The sequence below is a fragment of the Bos indicus x Bos taurus genome, chromosome 1 (assembly GCF_003369695.1).
Source record: "Bos indicus x Bos taurus breed Angus x Brahman F1 hybrid chromosome 1, Bos_hybrid_MaternalHap_v2.0, whole genome shotgun sequence".
In the NCBI taxonomy this organism is placed as follows: Eukaryota; Metazoa; Chordata; class Mammalia; order Artiodactyla; family Bovidae; genus Bos; species Bos indicus x Bos taurus.
The window spans coordinates 118,591,384-118,611,953 of NC_040076.1; the positions used below are offsets into that span (position 1 = coordinate 118,591,384).

The window sequence follows — 20,570 nt, forward strand, 5'->3', positions numbered from 1 at the left end:
AGTGTGTATGCCCAGCAGTGGGATTGCTGGATCATAAGGCAGTTCTATTTCCAGTTTTTTAAGGAATCTCCACACTGTTCTCCATAGTGGCTGTACTAGTTTGCATTCCCACCAACAGTGTAAGAGAGTTCCCTTTTCTCCACACCCTCTCCAGCATTTATTGCTTGTAGACTTTTGGATCGCAGCCATTCTGACTGGCGTGAGATGGTACCTCATAGTGGTTCTGATTTGCATTTCTCTGATAATGAGTGATGTTGAGCATCTTTTCATGTGTTTGTTAGCCATCTGTATGTCTTCTTTGGAGAAATGTCTATTTAGTTCTTTGGCCCACTTTTTGATTGGGTCATTTATTTTTCTGGAGCCTATTATACAGAGTGAAGTAAGCCAGAAAGAAAAACACCAATACAGTATACTAACGCATATATATGGAATTTAGAAAGATGGTAACAATAACCCTGTGTACAAGACTGCAAAAGAGACACCGATGTATAGATCAGTCTTATGGACTCTGTGGGAGAGGGAGAGGGTGGGGAGATTTGGGAGAATAGCATTGAAACATGTATAATATCATGTATGAAACGAGTCGCCAGTCCAGGTTCGATGCACGGTACTGGATGCTTGGGGCTGGTGCACTGGGATGACCCAGAGGGAGGGTAGGGGAGGGAGGAGGGAGGAGGGTTCAGGATGGGGAACTCGGGTATACCTGTGGCGGATTCATTTCGATATTTGGCAAAACTAATATTGTAAAGTTTAAAAATAAAAAAAATTAAAAAAAAATACAAATTCTACAAATTATGAAAAATTCCCTGATACTTTTTTTCCCCATGAGGAGTGGGTGTCCTTAATGAAACAACCAAGATATGGCAGTAAGTGTTTATTTTTCATACAGGGTGCCATTGCAGGGAACCATCACACTGCTGTTTTCAGATATACAGAACGGAACAAAGCATTTTAGCATGCCGCCTTACTGTACACAGAAAACTGGTGAACACCTTCAGACGCTAAGACTAGGAAATGGGTTAACACCATTTGTTGATACGCTTATGAATCACTCAGCAGTGCTATTACAGGCTGTCTTTATCTGAAAGCAGAATTACAATCACTCTGGCAGCCTCTGGGAGACTCTAAAATGCAGGTCTAGTGAGGGGTACAGCAAGCAAGCAAGAGACATGTACCATGCGTGTCCCATTCTGAAAGGAGACTGATCTGAAGCCTGGCTTGGCACATTTTAAGAGTTGATACAGCTATCTTAACAACTTAAGATTGAATTTCCCTTACCATATACATTGGCAGTCAGCTTAATTGAGAATTTCTGAAATATAAGCTCAGGTTTAAAAAGCAGAACTGTTGTTCATATAACAGAATTGCTAAACAACTTTTGCCCAGTTCTCACCAGTTGTCTTGCAAAAAACCCCACATCTGATAAATTTTAGTGAAAGCCTCTAGCAACTGTAACAGACCTTTCTTAACCCAGCTCTAGGTACTAAGTATCAGAAACAAGTGCCTGTGACGTGGATGTGTCCACAGAAAACTGCAGTGTTTCTACTGGAGGTAAGTGTCAAGTTTCCTCTTGATGTTGTCAAAGGAATCTGCTCCCATGTAGTCAGCCTGACCTTGTTCCCACCGCTCCTTCCGTTCTTCTGAGGATACAAAAGGCTGTGCCGGAGCTGGGATCTCCCCAAGGGACAGCTGTGATACGGCTCCTGAGACATTTTCCTAGAAAGGAGAGAATAAGTAGAGGCTCCTTTAGAGGTTAAAGTCGGACCATTTTAAAGAACGCAATAAATTGAGGAAGGTGAGTAAAACCAGGATGAATTATCATGCAAAGTAGCAAAAACCAAAAAGTATTACATGAAACAAAACAAACAAAGACACGGAAATACAAGGATCATGTGATTTTTTTTTCCTAACAAAATGAAGACTTCTTGACTTGGTGAAAACATTGGGGGAACAAATTAACTGGGTAGGGTTAATGTTTAAGTTCTGCATACCTTTCTACAGAAGCCACAAGAGAAAGCCAGTGTATAGACCAAGTCTGAAAGCTGCAACAGTTCATTAGAAAGCGTAAGATGGATGAACAAGGGAACAGAAGTCTCATGATAAGTTCCTGATCTGTGTGGGCTCAGAAAGGTTGAGAACTTAAACAAAATGGTACTTCAGAAGCTAAGAACCTAAGCAGAGAGCCGCACCACATATACAGCCGTCACATTATAAAAGCGAGCTAAATGGTTTGAGACTATACACCAAACTTATCTTCCTGTTCAAGTTTATTGCCAAGTCAGATCTATTCCTGTAGCTTCTGTTAATCTGCTTAGTTTTGAATGAATCTTCATTTCCCATCTTTACTTCCCTTGGTTCATAACCCTCAGCCCCTGGCTTGTGTGGAAGGAACAAGGTAACTGTGCAGGGAATGGAGCAAGCCTCCTTGGTATTAAGCTCAAATCTCATTACATACAGGTGGGGAATTAACTTCAGGCTTCCCAGATGGCACTAGCGGTAAAGTATCCGCCTGCCAACGAAGCAGACACAAGAGACGTGGGTTCAATCCCTGGGTCAGGAAGATCCCCTGGGGTAGGAAACGGCACCCCACTCCAGTACTCTTGCCTGGAAAATTCCAAAGGCAGAGGAGCCTGGTGGGCTACAGTCTGTGGGGTCACAAAGAGGTGGACACGACTGAGCACACACCACACGGGCAATTAACTTCAGTGGTAGCATAAGAGAACATTTAAGGTTATCCTTCATGAAGCTCTCAGGTGTGACAGGACTAGAACCATTAGTAGAGAAAAAGGAAGGCAAATGAATACATACAGGTATTGCTTTTAACAGAGAAAATGGGAGAGCAGAACATGTTATTACCTATTTCTGTTGCTATATGTAAGTATGAGTATATATGTATGAATTTAAATATTCTAGAATTCCAAGGTATTTGGGTAGATTCCAGGGGATTCTATTATAGCTGCGGCAACGCCTGTCCTTCCCCTGGATTAGTCCTGCCTCTGCCTTCCACTTGCCACAGGAATGATACAGGCAGCCTCTCAGAGAGTCCCCCTCTCACAAGGCTCTTCACAAGGACCACAGTCTCTCAGGCCTGGGTGTGAGTCCCAGCTCTGCTACTGCCTGGTCTGTTACATAACTAGGAGAAGCTGTGGGACTTCTTTGCTGCTGCTGCTGCTGCTAAGTCACCTCAGTCGTGTCCGACTCTGTGCGACCCCATGGACTGCAGCCCACCAGGCTCCCCCGTCCCCGGGATTCTCCAGGCAAGAACACTGGAGTGGGTTGCCATTTCCTTCTCCAATGCATGAAAGTGGAAAGTGAAAGTGAAGTCGCTCAGTCATGTCGTGTCTGACTCTTAGCGACCCCCTGGACTGCAGCCTACCAGGCTCCTCCATCCATGGGATTTTCCAGGCAAGAGTACTGGAGTGGGGTGCCATTGCCTTCTCCCAAGTCTCAGTTAATTTTAATATATAAGAAGGGGATATTAACAAAAATAATACTTACTTGCCAGAGTGGTTATAAGGGTTAAATAAGAATAGATAACTTTTTGTAAGCACTTCCTACGTACAAGGCAATATTCCAAGTACTGTATAAATATTAGTTCATGGTCCATATAAAGCAAATAGTCTAAGAATGTGTTGTTTTTCACTTTCTCCTTTTTATATTTCAGTACCAGTGCTCATAAGTGAAATGACTAAAATCTAACTTTATAGTCTCTTATATTATAGCAAGGTAATTAACTGATCTTTTAGACTTGATTATAATTCACCCATTTAGTTTTATTCTTTATATCTTAATACGTAACATAAAAGTTTAATTTCCAATCGTCCTCCAACTCTTCCAAAAGAACCAACCTCAGAGGAAGACCTTTAAAGTCAGAAAAGATGCTAAGCATCTTTTAAGGATGTAACTGTAAATGTTACTATGTAATCTTCTTCTTACAAAGGGATTTTTCTAAAATCCCATATAACCAGAGGAATAAAACACAGCAACTCAAAATAATCCCAGAAAAGTATTTATTGTATGTTCCTGTTATTGTAATTTTCACTTGAAAAATATTCTTCTACACAAATGGCAAAACTAAAATAGGTATATTTAAAACTTTTGCGGCTTCTAAAACATGAACTGGGGCATTCTTTGTTTTTGTAAACCACTACTTTAGGAATAATCTTACAGTCTTAGGACAATGGACTAAGGATTTTATAGTTATAACATATGGATATATATAGATACATCTATCAGTCTAAACCTCTAAAAACCTTTCTTGTACTCCCAAGTCTAATGAAATCTGCCACAATATCTACTTCTGCTTTAATCTTTGCTGGTAATATTTCTCCCCCTCTACGATGAACACTGTTTTCTTTCCACAAAGTCTTGCTTATGTCTCTGTTCAAAATACCACTAAAAAGTCTGTCTCTACTCATATACCAAGTTTTTAAAAACAAAACACCAAATTACCTGAAGGAAAAAAAGAGAACCTACCACATGTACACATGAGCGGGTGTCTTTGACAAGGCCAAACTGCTGAAGCACAGGTAACACGCTGGTAGTGAAGATGTTCCACCACAGGCTGAGAAACTCTGGGTGAGTCATATTGGGATCGTGGGACTCACTCTGAATACTTTTTGTTTGAGGATCGTAAGTATAATTCCATGGTTTGGTTCGTCCTAGGAAATGCACAACTTTGGCATTTGCACCAAATCTGCCAAGTGAACACAAGTTGAAACAGTTAGTGAACTCTGAGCACTGACAGTGCACCTTCCATCCTTCAGTCGTGGTTAGAAAAGTTGAGCTCACTGAAAAAACTTTAGACCTACCTCTAAAATTATTCAATTGTACATTGTGCCTGAGTGCTAAGTTGCCTCAGTCTTGTCCAGCTCTTTGCAACCCTACAGACTGGAGCCAGCCAGGCTCCTCTGTTCATGGGATTCTCCAGGCAGGTATACTGGAGTGGGTTGCCAAGCACTCCTCCAGGGGATCTTCCTGACCCAGAGACTGAACCCAAGTCTCGCGCAGCTCTTACACTAGGTAGATTCTCTGCTACTGAGCCACCAGAGAAGTCCTCAATTGTATGTTAAATACACACAAAAATCCCAAAGTAACAGTGGATCAGTGCAACAACCAAATACTGATCCACCAAGGACAGAGCCGGTGGCTCAGTGGTAAAGAATCTGCCTGCAATGCCGGAGACTCAGGAGACGTGGGTTTGATACCTGGGTTGGGAAAATCCCCTGGAGGAGGGCGTGGCAACCCACCCCAGTATTCCTGTCTGGAGAATCCCATGGACAGAGAAGCCTGGTGGGCTACGGTCCACGGGGTTGCACAGAGTCAGCACGACTGAAACGACTGAGCACACATGCAAGGACAGAGAAGATACAACCACCTGGAGAGCCATTTGATATCACCCAGGAAAGCTGAAAATGCTCACGCTTTACAACCCAGAAGCAAGCTCACCTCCTAGGCATGAAACCCAGAGAAACTCCTACACGTGCACATAGGAGACATAAAACGTTCACAGGCACAGCACTGTCTGAAATAGTCATTAACTGGAAACAACCAGAATGGCCACACATCAGGTTAGTTCACTGTTCTGCGAACGTTCACTTTCTTGCCCAATCTCTTTCCTGCCTCCCTGATATTGGTGTGGTTGCATGATTTGCTTTCACTGATGAAATGCGCAGAAGGGACAGTGTGCCTTCTAAAAGCACTGTTGTTTCTGTTCAGCCTCCCTGAGAAGCTACAACTTCTGCCAGCAAAAGAATGTTCCAGAAGAATGAGACGATCACAACAGATGTGGATCAAAACCTGTGGCCTGGCTCCTAACTCAGCTGAGACAATCAGAGCTGTCCCAATCTAGTCACTAACATATGAGCAAGAAATACATTGCTGACTGTTGAATGTCACTGAAATCTGATGGTTACTTATCCATTCTGTTTTCTTAAGGACAACTTCTGGTATACTGATATCATAGAATACAATACAGCAACCAAAATAAATGAACTGTAGCTATAAACATCTTGTAGCCAACAGATGACTGATTTTTAAAATATGAACAAACTATACAAATTCAAATAGAAATATGAATACAGGTATGTATTCATATGTATGTAAATATGGATACATACATATGAATCTACTTACATAAGGACAAACAAAAAAAAGTACTGTTTAAAGAGCAGAAAACCGTAATCAATATAAATTTCATGATACTGGTTATCCTGAGAAGAGAGGGGAAGCTGTGATAGGAAAGAGACAAAAAGAGGCTTCTAAGATGCTGGTTATAGTCCACTTCTGAACTTGAGTGGTGGATGTTTCTTAAAACTGAACATTTCTGATATCCTCTTGTGTATATACTATATTTCACAATACACACACACTATATAAGATAAGAAAAGGAAGAGTTAAGAATGGTCCTATTCTGTTTGTCCTATGTATATAATCTGCTGCTGCTGCTGCTAAGTCACTTCAGTCGTGTCCGACTCTGTGTGACCCCACAGACGGCAGCCCACCAGGCTCCCCCATCCCTGGGATTCTCCAGGCAGGAACATTGGAGTGGGTTGCCATTTCCTTCTCCAATGCAGGAAAGTGAAAAGTAAAAGGGAAGTCGCTCAGTCGTGTCCGACTCTATACATGGAAAACGAAATAATGATAAAGGTGAATACAAGTGCCAAAAGGAAGATGGGAACAGCAAGTGCCCTAGGAGTTCAGAGGCAAAGAGGTCACTGACAGCTAAGGTCAGTGGGGCAGGTGGTGGTGAGAGAGAGGATGTGACTTAAAAACTTGTACAGCAGACGGGCATTGGGTCCAGGTGGTAATACAGGGTCTTCTAGGCAGGGGCTGCAGAGCATGTATATGCCAGACTGAGTGTCCTCCAATTAGAGACAAGCAGGAAACCTGTATGCAGGTCAGGAAGCAACAGTTAGAACTGGACATGGAACAACAGACTGGTCCCAAATAGGAAAAGGAGTACATCAAGGCTGTATATTGTCACCCTGCTTATTTAACTACTATGCAGAGTACATCATGAGAAACCCTGGGTTGGAAGAAGCACAAGCTGGAATCAAGATTGCCGGGAGAAATATCAATAACCTCAGATATGCAGATGACACCACCCTTATGGCAGAAAGTGAAGAGGAACTAAAAAGCCTCTTGATGAAACTGAAAGAGGAGAGTGAAAAAGCTGGCTTAAAGCTCAACATTCAGGAAACTAAGATCATGGCATCTGGTCCCATCACTTCATGGGAAATAGATGGGCAAACAGTGGAAACAGTGTCAGACTTTATTTATTTGGGCTCCAAAGTCACTGTTGATGGTGACTGCAGCCATGAAATTAAAAGACGCTTACTCCTTGGAAGGAAAGTTATGACCAACCTAGATAGCATATTCAAAAGCAGAGATATTACTTTGCCAACAAAGGTCCATCTAGTCAAGGCTATGGTTTTTCCTGTGGTCATGTATGGATGTGAGAGTTGGACTGTGAAGAAAGCTGAGCGCTGAAGAATTGATGCTTTTGAACTGTGGTGTTGGAGAAGACTCTTGAGAGTGTCTTGGACTGCAAGGAGATCCAACCAGTCCATTCTAAAGGAGATCAGTCCTGGGTGTTCTTTGGAAGGACTGATGCTAAAGCTGAAACTCTAATACTTTGGCCACCTCATGTGAAGAGTTGACTCATTGGAAAAGACTCTGATGCTGGGAGGGATTGGGGGCAGGAAGAGAAGGGGACGACAGAGGATGAGATGGCTGGATGGCATCACTGACTCGATGGACATGAGTTTGAGTGAACTCCGGGAGTTGGTGATGGACAGGGAGGCCTGGTGTGCTGGAATTCATGGGGTCGCAAAGAGTCGGACACAACTGAGCGACTGAACTGAACTGAGGAAGATCTGAGGGCTTCCCTCATGTCTCTGCTGGTAAAGAGTCCACCTGCAATGTGGGAGACCTGGGTTCAATTCCTGGGTTGGGAAGATCCCCTGGAGAAGGGAAAGGCTACTCACGCCGGTATTCTGGCCTGGAGAATTCCATGGACTGTATAGTCCATGGGGTCGCAAAGAGTTGGACATGATTGAGTGACTGTCACTTTCAGAAAGCTCTGATAGGGAAAGGTAACATGGGACAGATCCCTGGGTGTTGGGTTCAAGTGTCAGATTTTAGTGGAGGTATCCTGTAGGCAATGGAAGTACTTGAGCATGATGGGCAGATCAAAACAATGCAAACTCTATTCATGTAACCTTTCTTATCTCCTAAAGTTTTTTTGTTTTGTTTTTAATGTCAGAGACCTGCTATATAGCTATCATTATCTGACATTTTGTTGACAAAAGTCCATCTAATCAAAGCTATTGTTTTCCCAGTAGTCATGTAATGATGTGAGAGTTGGATCATAAAGAAGGCTGAGCACCAAAGAATTGATGCTTCTGAGCTGTGGTGTTGGAGACTCTTGAGAGTCCCTTCTACTGCAAGGAGATCCAACCAGTCAATCCTAAAGGAAAACAGTCTTGAATATTCATTAGGACTGATGCTAGAGCTCCAATACTTTGACCACCTGATGCGAACAGCTGACTCATTAGAAAAGACCCTGATGCTGGGAAAGACTGAAGGCAGGAGAAGGGGATGACAGACGATGAGATGGGTGGATGGCATCAATGACTCAATGGACATGAATTTAAGCAAATGCCGGGAGATGGTGAAGGACAGGGATGCCCGGGGTGCTGCAGTCCATGGGGTCACAAAGACTTGGACACAACTGAGCAACTGAACAACAACATCTGGGGTCCAAATTCTTTCAGGACACATTTGGGAATAATAATAGTCCTGCCAGGTAGATTTTTACTAATGTGTTAAATGGAAGGTCCTAGAGCTGAGTTGTCTAGAGTCATAGGGCTATTTAGTGGCAGCGATGGGGTCTTGTCCCTCTCTTAAGCCTAAGTTCTTACCATCCTGCCACGCTGCTACTCCAAAACCAAGCACAAAAAGAGAGCCTACTGTCTAATTCCTCCTAAGGATAACTATCTCCCCTCAAGGCATTTCTTCTGATGATGGAGTAGATACTTGAGATTCCCAAGCATACTCTTTATTTTATACATGTGGTATACTTTACATGCATTCACATACTTGGGCACATCACACACAAGAACTCTGAATGTTATTCTTGAAGGGATAAATCATAATGCTCAAATTTGTGCATAGACAGGCTTCCCTTGTAGCTCAGCAGGTAATGAATCTGCCTGCAATGCAGGAGACCTGGGTTCGATCCCTGGGTTGGGAAGATCCCCCGGAGAAGGAAATGGCAACTCACTCCAGTATTCTTGCCTGTAGAATCCTATGGACAGAGGAACCTGGCAGGCTACAGTCCATGGGGTCACAAGAGTCGGACATGATTTAGCAACTAAACCACCACCAGGGCGATCAATTAAATAACCAACACTTCCATGTAAGGCACCACTACTATGGTCAGTGTGCAGCCCCAAGAGCCTTTATCCAAACATGGAGATGAGTCATCCACATAAAAATAAGAAACAATAGAACAAGCAGGCAACACATCAGAGCCAGCAGGGCAGTGCTGACATTAAGTGCTATGGACATTCCAAAGCAATTACTGCAGGTAGGGATTTTCGGAAGAGGCTCAGTCAAGGCCTGAGGAAGATGAGCAGGATTAAGAGAAGTGCCTTCAACAAATGTTCTAATGATGAGGGGGCAACCCATCCCAGAGACCTGATACATGTGTTCTGGGGCAGCGGGGGCCAGGCAGGGACAACAGGCACTGCCTCAGCCTAGCGGTACACTTAAGCCTAAAACCAGAATAGAGCACCCGTGAGAGGGGGGCCCCCTCCCACCTCCTCTGATATCCACCCCTCTTGCCCCGACTTCCCTGCCTGAAGCAATAGCACTTAAAGGCTTCTCCTTTATTAACTAACCAATGTCTCAACCCATGACCTGCTGAGCCTAATTTAAATGTCATGTACAGTCATTACATGAGAGACAGCAACACTAAGAAAAATAATATTAAAACATGAATACAGCATGAACTTTATTCCTTTCCAGCCCACTCTCCTCATAGTTCACACATGCTTAGGCAATAGTAATTGGAAGAGCTAACCTCTATCAGGGCTTCCTAGGTGGCTCAGTGGTAAAGAATCCACCTGCCAATTCAGGAGATGCAGGTTCAATCCCTGGGTCAGGAAGATCCCCTGGAGGAGGAAATGGCAACTCCCTTGAGTATTACCTGGAAAATTCCATGGGCAGAGGAGCCTGGCAGGCTACAGACCATGGGGTCGTAAAGAGTCAGACATAGCTAAGTGACTGAGCATGCACTGAGTACTCACGTGTGCCAGGCACTGGTTAACATTTGCCTGGTTTACCTCAGTTAATTTCCAAAACAACTTTGTGATTCCTACCAAGGTAGGAAGAAATTGTCTAGAATCATGTGGTTGGTGAATAACAGGACTAGGATTTCAGCAAAGTAGTCTGGCTCTAGAGCTAAGGTTCTCCACCACAGCCAGGCTGTAAGACATTCCCAGAATTATTAAGGACATAATCTCAGAGTATCACTCCACAGATTAACCCCTTGCCTACAGACAGTCAGGCTTCCCTGGTGGCACAGATGGTAAAGAATCTGCCGGCAATGCAGAAGACCCACGACTGATCCCAGGGTCAGGAACATCCCCTGGAGAAGGGAATGGCTACCCACTCCAGTATTCTTGCCTGGAGAATTCCGTGGACAAAGAAGCCTGGCGGGCTACAGTCCGTGGGATCGCAAAGAGTCAGACATTACTGAGCAACTAATAAAACAGACAGTCAATATCAAAGCTGGAAACGAACCCTGGAAATATCCCCAATATAGTCAAGGACATAGCAGCAGGAAGTAATTAACAGGAAATGAAGCTAGAGAGCAAGCAACTTAGCACTGTCTGAAAACTGTTCTCAGAAGGATGCAGTCTGCATGAAGTTTAGGGGGAAAGGGGAAAACAAGAGCAAGAAATGGATGGTGCTTCTTAGGGACTCTCAAGTGGACTGTGCTTGACAGTGTCTAGGGGCCTTCCCAGCACCTCACTCCATGAACTGGGCCATCAGAGCACATGCAGAGGAAGGCACAATGGTCTATTCTACAGCAGAATGCCACCGCAAAGCAGCAAACCCACCTACCTGCAGGACTGCCCACTGTCTGTGGGAGGCAGAAGCGTACATTGGTTCTGCCTGTGCCCCGAGGTGGCTCAGAGCCCTCTGCCACCTCCCTGGACACCCGGCTCACGCCCGTTGGATTCCTGCCCACATGGCCCATGGCCTTCTCCTAGTCAACAGGAATGCCACTGGGGACAGTCCATACCCTGCATTTCACTGTGGTTCAGGCCTGGGCTCTTCCTTCATGAATCCACGGTGCCTGAGTGTTTCTTTAATGCTAAGTCACCGTTACCTTCTGTGGCCAGGGGAAGGACTTCTTTTCTCTAGGACTTCACATTCCACCCTAACAATGTGAAAAATTCTATTCACTGGAGGGTCCTTGCCTAGATAGAGCGGTGTTGGTTTTAAGAGAGTTCTTTGATAAGTCTGTTAGAGGTAGAAACTGAGATCTTAAAGGGTCCTAACACACACAGAAGTCACTCAGTTGTGTCCGACTCTTTGAGACCCCATGGATTGTAGCCCACCAGGCTCCTTGGTCCATGGGATTTTCCAGGCATGAATACTGGAGTGGGTTGCCGTTTCCTTCTCCAAAAGGGTCCTAAATGTGGGGTGAACTGCTCTTTCTGCTCAAAGGAGAGGAATCCCTTGGCTGCTGGTAAGCGGTGGTGGGGGTCAAGAGGTGAGCAGAACTGTGGAAGCCTGCCCAGTGTGATGTACTCCCCCAACAGCTACTCAAATTCCAGCAACAAAACAAGTCACAAAATGCCCAACGTGAGGTGTTTCTTGGGAAAAAAATGACTGGGTCCAGGGTACTGGGGGGCAGACTTGGAAGAGTTCACGAGGATCCAGGAGGTGACAGCAGAGAGATACGCGAGACAGGAAGATGCTGGGCTTATAGCCCATGGTGCGGAGGCTTCCGATGTCACAGGTTCATTCTACAGTCAGCCCTATTTCTGCACAGTCAGGAATCAGAACTTGTTTTTTAGGTGCTGAGGTATTACTTTAACCTCAGTGCCACCTACCTGACAGATCTGTGGGAATGAACAGGGGTGGGAGAAAAACAAGTTTCAGAGCAAGGATGAACAGAAGAACAGGCCTGGTGAGTCACTGAAAGTTCTGCCCTGGGCCCTTCGAGGGTGGGGAGAGAGGCAGCTGCTGAGTGGGAATCATGGGGCTCAGACAGAAAGGTGGGAGGAAGTGAAGACAGACTCAGCAGTTGTGCAAAAGGTAGTCACCCAAAGGATGTTCCTGGAGATCACCGGAGGCTGCCCTGGGCTCCACGAAAGGGGCGGCCTCATTAGGCCTAACCCTGAACACCACATATGAAGGTTTGTCAGTTACACAGTTTATGTAACCATGGTCTCACTGCACAAACAGAATGGTATTTAATTACAAAACACAGTAGCCTGAACGGCCTGCTCTATTAGCTTTCATGATAAAACAGTCTGTTGGCAAAAGAGATGAGCAAAAGGTCTCAGTTTTTGTATCTGGAATTTCCATTCATCTAGATATGGATTTCATGTAATTATGTTTGTCACAATCATGTTCCCTGAGGACTGTTTTTAAAAATCATTTTCTATCATTTTAACCAACTTACTCTTCAGCCATTTATAAAAAGTCCAAAATAACCATGTGAAATGAAATAACAGTGGGCACAGGTCATAAGAAAAGGGAAAATTACTTCTGCTTAAAAGAACAATTTAGCTTAAAAGCAAATTTGGGGGAGGGGTGTTTCTTAGAGAAGAGAAACCCAGAGTATTTTTCTGGTGGTATCTCTCTCCCTTACCAAAGGCCAAACAGGTACGACAGTCAAAATTTAGGTCGCTTTTTTAGTCAAAAGCAAAGTAGGCAGTGAACAAGAAGGGGACATGCTAATATCAGAAGATCAAATTCATCTGACCTCGATTCAGTGCAAGGATAACCAGAAGAATCACTGACTCACTGCCCGATTTATCCACCAAATTTTACCAGCCAGGAAAAAAAAAAAAATGGGTACATATCACAATTGTCTCTAAATTACTGAGAGCCATTCATTCTGACCCACTACTGGGGATTTGTCTCAGCTTGCACACATCTCTTAAAATAAGTGTTCTAATTTTAACTTGATAGAATCTCAAAAGTGACGTCCAGATCACAAGACATAGTTTGAACCCAAGCCAGCAATAATACTGCTTAGGTTAGCCGTTAAAATAATCCCTGTGACCTGGTGTTACCAAAAGATCAGATAGAATTTTCACGACCAGTTTAGCAGTTGAGAAATGCAGCCGGTAAGGTGTGGATGAGACGACAGGACTGGCCAGAGCAGAATGGGAACTAACCCATGACGGTGCACACAGGAGCAATTTCAATTCTCACGAAGCTCTTTGCGTGCACTGTTCACGCAGGTTCCAGGAAGAGACACGCAGCACTGCCAGCCCAATCCTTCCCTAGGAAATGTGGCCGCCGTGCCAATCATCCTCGGACCATTTCAGTGACTCATGCTCTCTGATCTGTGGCTACTCACTTTCGTATCTTCTCGGATTCCCTCTCACACACAAACCCAAACCGATTCCCACAGTCGATCAGCCAGCCACCTCTCCTCTCTCACCAAAAATTTCCTCCTCTTACTCACTCACAATCTAGATCAAGAGTTATAAAGCCAAGTACCCATGGGGTGGGCTGGTCATGTAGAGAGTGGAGCTGGTGAGGGGGGTCATGGGGTGAGTGCCTTTCCCATCACCAGAAGACAGCTGCTACCCAGCAACAATCAACTGCAGCCTCCAGGGACCCACCCAATCTTTGGCTTTCAAGCTAAATTAAATAACCCTTCCAACTGTGCCCTGGAAATGCCAACAACATCAGTACTCAAACCCAGACTTAAATAAGCTCAACTTGGGACTTCCTGGTGGTTTAGGGGGCTAAGAATCTACCTGCCAGTGCAGGGGACACAGGTTCCCCACCTGAAGACCCCGCATGCTGCGGGGCAACTGAGCCCAAGCACTGCAGCTACTGAGCCTGTTGCACCCTAGAGTCTGTGCTCCACAACAACAGAAGCCGCTGCAATGAGAAGCCCACACACCGCAATGAAGAATAGCTCCCGCTCACTGAATCTAGAGAAAGACCACACGCAGCAATGAAGACCCAGTGCAGCCATAAATAAACAAACAAATATTTAAAAAAAAAAAAACCTCAACTTGGACCGTGTCAACTCCGCCACCTACCTGGTTGGCTACTCTTCACAAAGTAGCAGAGGGAGCCCCGTGAGGTAAGGTCACTAGGGAGACTCTCCTGGGGGTAGCATGTCACTCTCAGTCTCTTCTGGCTGACTGCTCATTCATTCACTCGATCAAAAAACCACAGCCACCTACCTGCATCCGTCCCACACAACCGTCCTCCCCTTGTCTGAAGCCAACCTCTCCACCTGTGCACTCAGACACATTCCTTTTCACCTTCTCAAGGGCATCACTCAGCAAGTCTCCCTCCAGGTTTTTCAGGGCTCTCTCCCCCTCCTGGATCATTTCCATCAACACACAAACACGCTGTAACTGCTTCCATCTTAAAAAACCACCACCACCACTGTCTCTTGGTCCATCATTCCCATCCAGTTAGGAGTCCCTTTCTCTTCTCTCTTTTAATTAAATGCTTCAGAAGGGTTCCAATTCTCCCTTCCCTAGGATCTGCTGTGGTAAGGTTTTCTCCTCCACCCTCCACCAGACGTGTCCCTGCCAAAGTCACTGGTGACCCCACGTTCTAGGTCCAGGACCACTTCTCAGCGGTCCTCTTACCTGGCTTACCATAGCACTGACATGGATGGATCACTGCCCCCTCTCCTGAAATGTTTTCTTTGTTTGGCTTGTGCAAAACCTCACTTTGCAGGGTTTCCTCCTGCCTTGCTGGTCTTGGTCTCTTGTTCTTATGGCTCCACATATTCCCGTCTCAGGGCTCAGTCTCCAGGACTCTTCTGTATCATAACCACTCTCTTGCTGATATCATCTTGTCTCCCAGCTATAAATATCACTTATATGCTGACACTCGTGTGGCAATGTCTTACCCGACCTCTCTCCTGAACTTAATATTTGCCCCACAACTTCACACACTGGATACATCTCTGGTCAGTCCCTGCTCCTAATAACCGGCTTTGCTCACAGTCTTCCCCATCTTGGGAAATGGCAGCTCCTCTGCTCCAGCTGCTTAGGTCCCATGCTGGTAACAATATCTTTGACATTCTTCTTCCACATCCTGCTAAAGATCTTTTTTTTTAAGGACTTGGAAATTTGCATTTCATGTGAAATTCCCTAATTTTAATCATTAATAACTGAGAAAATTAAAAAAAAGATTATGTTAGGAAGACAAAACATATCCGTGGGACAAATACAGTCTGTAGCCCACCAGCTTGAGACCTCTGAAGAGCCCGAATCTTCCACTCAATCCCCACGTTCTTCCCCTCCCACGAGCTCCCTCTCCTGTGAGACAGCATTTCTCAGAGTCCTGCCCATGTCCTCAGACCCTTTTGTGCCTACTGTCAGAGCAGCCTCTGAAGGCTGCAATGGGACTGTCGTGGAAGCTTCCCGCTTCATGATGAGGACCCGGGTAGCAGAATGGGCTGCAGCAGTAAGATCTGAGGACAGACCACCCGACAGGTGCTTAGAGGTGAAGTCAGAACAACCCGATGGCTATGCTGAGACATGGGGCACCTGGGGCCCGGCAGGCACCCCTGACACCCAGAAAGGAGAAAGAAGACATCCGTGGAACCACAGACTTGATTCTTCGACACTCAAACCATGCTGGACTGTACCATGGGATGTACAGGAAGCTCTGCATGCTTAAGCATTTGCCACATTGATTAGATTACAGTACCCTCATTCATTCTTCCGGTCCTCTGTGAGCAGAAGGCAGGCACCCTCCATATGCTCCATGCTGGATAATCAGTAAGAAGACAACAAATGGATGAAAAAATAAGAGCCATACCAAGTACAGCTCCTCAGGGTTTTAGGTGAAGATGGAGGAGTGTGGAAAGAAATGAACACAGATGGTCTATATCTTCAATGACAGCAGTTCCAGGCAGAACTGGAGCCAGGGGTCTCTTAGGGATCAAGGAAAAACCACCACATCAGAAATATGTGTACACAACCGAAATGAGGACACCAAAGGTTCAATTTCACTTTCAGAAAATACTGACTTTAAAGAGGCTAGAAAAGGTTTTAGTGAATAAGCTACATTTCTGGGAAAGAAATAATGGATATGAACATCCTCCGAAACATCTAAAGCAGCAAACAAATGGAAAGAAATATTTTGGGTCTGTAGATATAGTTTCTGAGATTAGATCACTAGGCCAGGTCTTAGATCATATTTAAACTCAAGTTAAAGGGTAAGTTTGGAGCCCCCAAAAATAAAGTCTGACACTGTTTCCCCATCTATTTGCCATGAAGTGATGTGACTGCAGCCATGAAATTAAAAGACACTTACTCCTTGGGAGGAAAGTTATGACCATCCTAGACAGCATATTCAAAAGCAGAGACATTACTTTGCCAACAAAGGTCCGTCTAGTCAAGGCTATGGTTTTTCCAGTGGTCATGTATGGATGTGAGAGTTGGACTCTGAAGAAGGCTGAGCGCTGAAGAATTGATGCTTTTGAACTGTGGTGTTGGAGGAGACTCTTGCGAGTCCCTTGGACTGCAAGGAGATCCAACCAGTCCATTCTGAAGGAGATCAGCCCTGGGATTTCTTTGGAAGGAATGATGCTAAAGCTGAAACTCCAGTACTTTGGCCACCTCATGCGAAGAGCTGACTCACTGGAAAAGACTGATGCTGGGAGGGATTGGGGGCAGGAGGAGAAGGGGATGACAGAGGATGAGATGGGTGGATGGCATCACCGACTCGATGGACGTGAGTTTGAGTGAACTCCGGGAGTTGGTGATGGACAGGGAGGCCTGGTGTGCTGCAATTCATAGGGTCGCAAAGAGTCGGAGATGACTGACTGACTGAACTGAACTGAAAAAGGGTAAGTTAAAAATATTTATTTGGAAATTATTTGACAAATCAAGTTTTTTTATTCAATCAATTCGACCAATTAAAATGTATGGCGGTTTGAAACAATACCATAGAATTCTTTATCTTTGCTTTAGGTCAATTTTATATAGCATAATATAACAGAAACAGCTTTTAGTCAATGGATTTAATAGAAAGTAAAAATGGAACTAAATGGCTGATTTTAAAAAGACTAATGAGATTTTACCCAGCATTATGTACAAGCCAAAATCTATGCTATATGGATAAAACAGGCCCTCCAGATGGAGAAAACATAAAGAAACGAATATTAACTAGGAGCCTGCTATTTCCCAAACATTATGCGAGGCACTTTCAGAAATATTATTTCATTAAGAAATACATTTATGAGCTTGTTTTTCAGCACATATATTACAAATTAATTGAAAAGTTCTAAGCCAAGCATTTTGGTTCTCAAGTTATGCAGTATTAAACAGGATCTTTTGTTACAGAGAATATTATTAATTTGGTTTTTCAGAAGCTATGTTTGAGAATCCATTCAAAGTGGTAAAACTAGTACATCTGCTTCCTTTGTGCTCTGTTCTGCCCAAACAGTCTGCAGAGAAAGGCTTTAGATATGCTACCCCTGTGGCTCAAATTCATGTTCATTTTGATTCATGTCAGGCTGTCCTTTTGCAGAAACTTCACGTAAGAGCAAAGGCTACATTGCTGTAAGACATCCAAGGTGCTGAGGCTCTGGGGCATCTAAAGACTGTCTCGGCATTCTCAAGGCACACGGTTGCTAGGAGTGGGGGGCCAAATTCTTGACTTCTTCCATGAAGCCTCTAAACCACTCCTTAGTTTCATCCCACCTGCCACCACCTGTGCTGCCCTGGGGAAGGCCAGCACACCACGGAGCCACTCGGTCCTGGAGGCCAGCAAGGCTATCCTGAGCCCAGCTGAGTTCTCAGCGGTGCACAGGGTTCTTGGTCAGGTAGCGATGGCAGCCCAAGAGTTCATGACTGTCTGTGTTGCTGTTTAGTTGCTAAACTGTATCAGACTCTTTGCAATCCCACGGACTCACAGCCCTCCAAGCTCCATGGGATTTTCCAGGCAAGAATACTAGAGTAGGTTGCCGTTTCCTTCTCCAGGGGATCTTCCTGACTCAGGGATCAAACCCACATCTCCTGGATTGGCAGGCGGATTCTTTACCACCGAGCTACCAGGGAAGCTTCAAAGATTTGGGCCACAATTTTATATTAACTTAAAACAAAAAAGAAAATGTAACTGCCTGCCTTTTTAGCCATTCCCAGTTGTAACAAAAATGTAAGGAAAAATTTCTCTGGAGACGGATATCTGCAAAATAAAACAAAAGAATTTTCTGGCAAAGGGAAGGGAAAATGAGTTCTGTGATCTGGTTTCCACTTCCCTAAATAACTAGCAATGGGGAAAGGGAAGGCATCTCTCTGAGAAGCCTCATTACCAAACTGTGGAGCCGACACCCCCCAGGGAGAGCAGCACGGAGGCAGTGTTAACTCCCGTCAGGTCACACGCCAGCTGACGTCGAGCTAGTGATGGGGCTGCTCCTAACCTCCCAGTGCGTCATCTACACTACGGTTATGGCAATACACCAAGCAGATGTCCAAAATTAGCACTCATTTCTAGAGTCAGGAAGAAGAAACCATCCTAACCATTTTGGTAATTTAGATCCCAAACTGTTGTGCTGGGAAATTCATTTAGAGGATATAAAAACCACTGGGATTCTGACAGAGGCGGCCAAGATTCCAGCAAGTCAGTCTGTCTTCTCCCTAAATAATTTAACTCGGCTCTACCTGCTTCTTGTTCTTTGTCAAAATAAAATGAACACAAGCAATGTCTGTGCAAACCAGGCTTATCACTAAAAGGACAGTAAGTTCAACGTTGGTAGGAAAATGAAAATCAGAGGGAATCTCTGAATGAACCAGAGTGGAAATAAGGCCATGTTACATGAAAAATATGAATCTTTAAACTCTGCATCAACATGGTATGGGAACCAAGTCCAACTGGGAGGATGTCAAATTCATGTTTCCCCAGTACAGTCATCTCAGGATACAAGCTCGATGAGCAGACTTGAGTGGAAGGAGGCGCAGAATTGCTCACACCACTAATGATTCTTTCTCTTTTGCACGCTCACCTTTGCTTGTCCAGCTGAAGCTAGTCAATTAAATTAAGCAACTGCCCTCTTATAGAGCAATTCAGTTCTAGAGGGCTTTCAAACTATAGTGCTGAAGAAGACTCTTGAGAGCCCCTTGGCCAGCAAGATCAAACCAGTCACTCCTAAAGAAAATCAACCCTGAATAGTCATTGGAAGGACTGATGCTGAAGCTGAAGCTCTAATACTTTGGCCACCTGATTTGAAGAGCTGGCTCACTGGAAAAGCCCCTAACGCTGGGAAACATAGAAGGCAGGAGGAGAAGGGGACGACAGAGGATGACATGGTTGGATGGCATCACCGACTCAGTGGACATGCGTTTTAGCAAACTCTGAGAGACAATGAAGGATAGGGAAGCCCAGTGTGCTGCAGTCCATGGGGTTGCAGAGTCGGACATGACTGAGTGACCAACAAAGTGACCACGGTTTGTAGGAACACTTTTAGTTATGAGGCAATAAGGGTTACAAAGAATCAGGCACAGAGAAAATATTATACTTAGTGAAGTAAGTCAGACAAAAACGAATATTCTATGTTATCACTCATATATAGAATCTAAAAAATAATACAAATGAATTTATATCCAAAACAGAAACAGACTCACAGACATGGAAAACAAACTTATGGTTACCGAAGGGGAACAGGGAGGGGAAGGAACAAGTTAGGAATTTACGATTAACGAACTACTATACATCAAAAAAATCAACAAGGATATAGTGTAAAGCACAGGGAATTATACTCAGTATCTTGTAATAACCTTTATTGGAATATAATCTGAAAAAAATAATCACTTTGCTGTATATCTGAAACTAAAAGCAAAACTAGAGAAAATCAAGTCCACACTTCCAAGCAAGACAGGCTTGTACCTCACAAGGCCAAGGACTAGAGGCAGAGATAATGCATCTCCTATTTCATCCCTTGACAGTGAATTGTGTTCTGTTTGCTTACTCAGACCACAGTTGGTAGGTTTGAGAGGCTGTCTGTTTTGTTCTAGAAAGGAAGAGGCTGCAATATGTCAGAGACACACACTCCAAGAGAACAGTTAGGGAGGAAAGAACACAAAATACTTGTAATCTTTAGCTGGGTAACGTTGACAGAGTTTGCCCAGAAAAGAACACAAAAGGAAACATTTCGGCCTCAAAAACCCAGGCATGCTCATTACCGCGGGGCAAGATATCTAGAGGGGACTTTGGATAATGAAACACAAGGCGTGAAAGACCCTTTGTTTTCTGCTCACTCAGGAACGCCCATGCGGGATACAGAGATCACGAGCCTAGCCCAACTCAGCAGAGTGTCGCTGCTCACGGCT

At 44.5% G+C, this 20,570-nt stretch overlaps 1 protein-coding gene across 3 annotated transcripts in view; it reads right to left on the minus strand.

Moving 5' to 3' along the window:
• Positions 1-859: 859 nt before the first annotated feature.
• GYG1 (glycogenin 1) overlaps positions 860-20,570 on the minus strand; it is a 40,192-nt gene continuing 20,481 nt past the window's right edge. For 2 of the 3 annotated variants that reach the window (XM_027543823.1, XM_027543835.1), the window contains exons 6-8: positions 4,477-4,696; positions 1,992-2,042; positions 860-1,716 (exon numbers count right to left, since the gene is read on the minus strand). In XM_027543823.1, coding sequence (XP_027399624.1) covers positions 1,543-1,716; positions 1,992-2,042; positions 4,477-4,696 — 445 coding nt within the window. In that variant the 3' untranslated portion in view covers positions 860-1,542. The remainder of the gene's footprint in view (positions 1,717-1,991; positions 2,043-4,476; positions 4,697-20,570) is intronic. The other variant, XM_027543832.1, reaches the window with a different exon arrangement.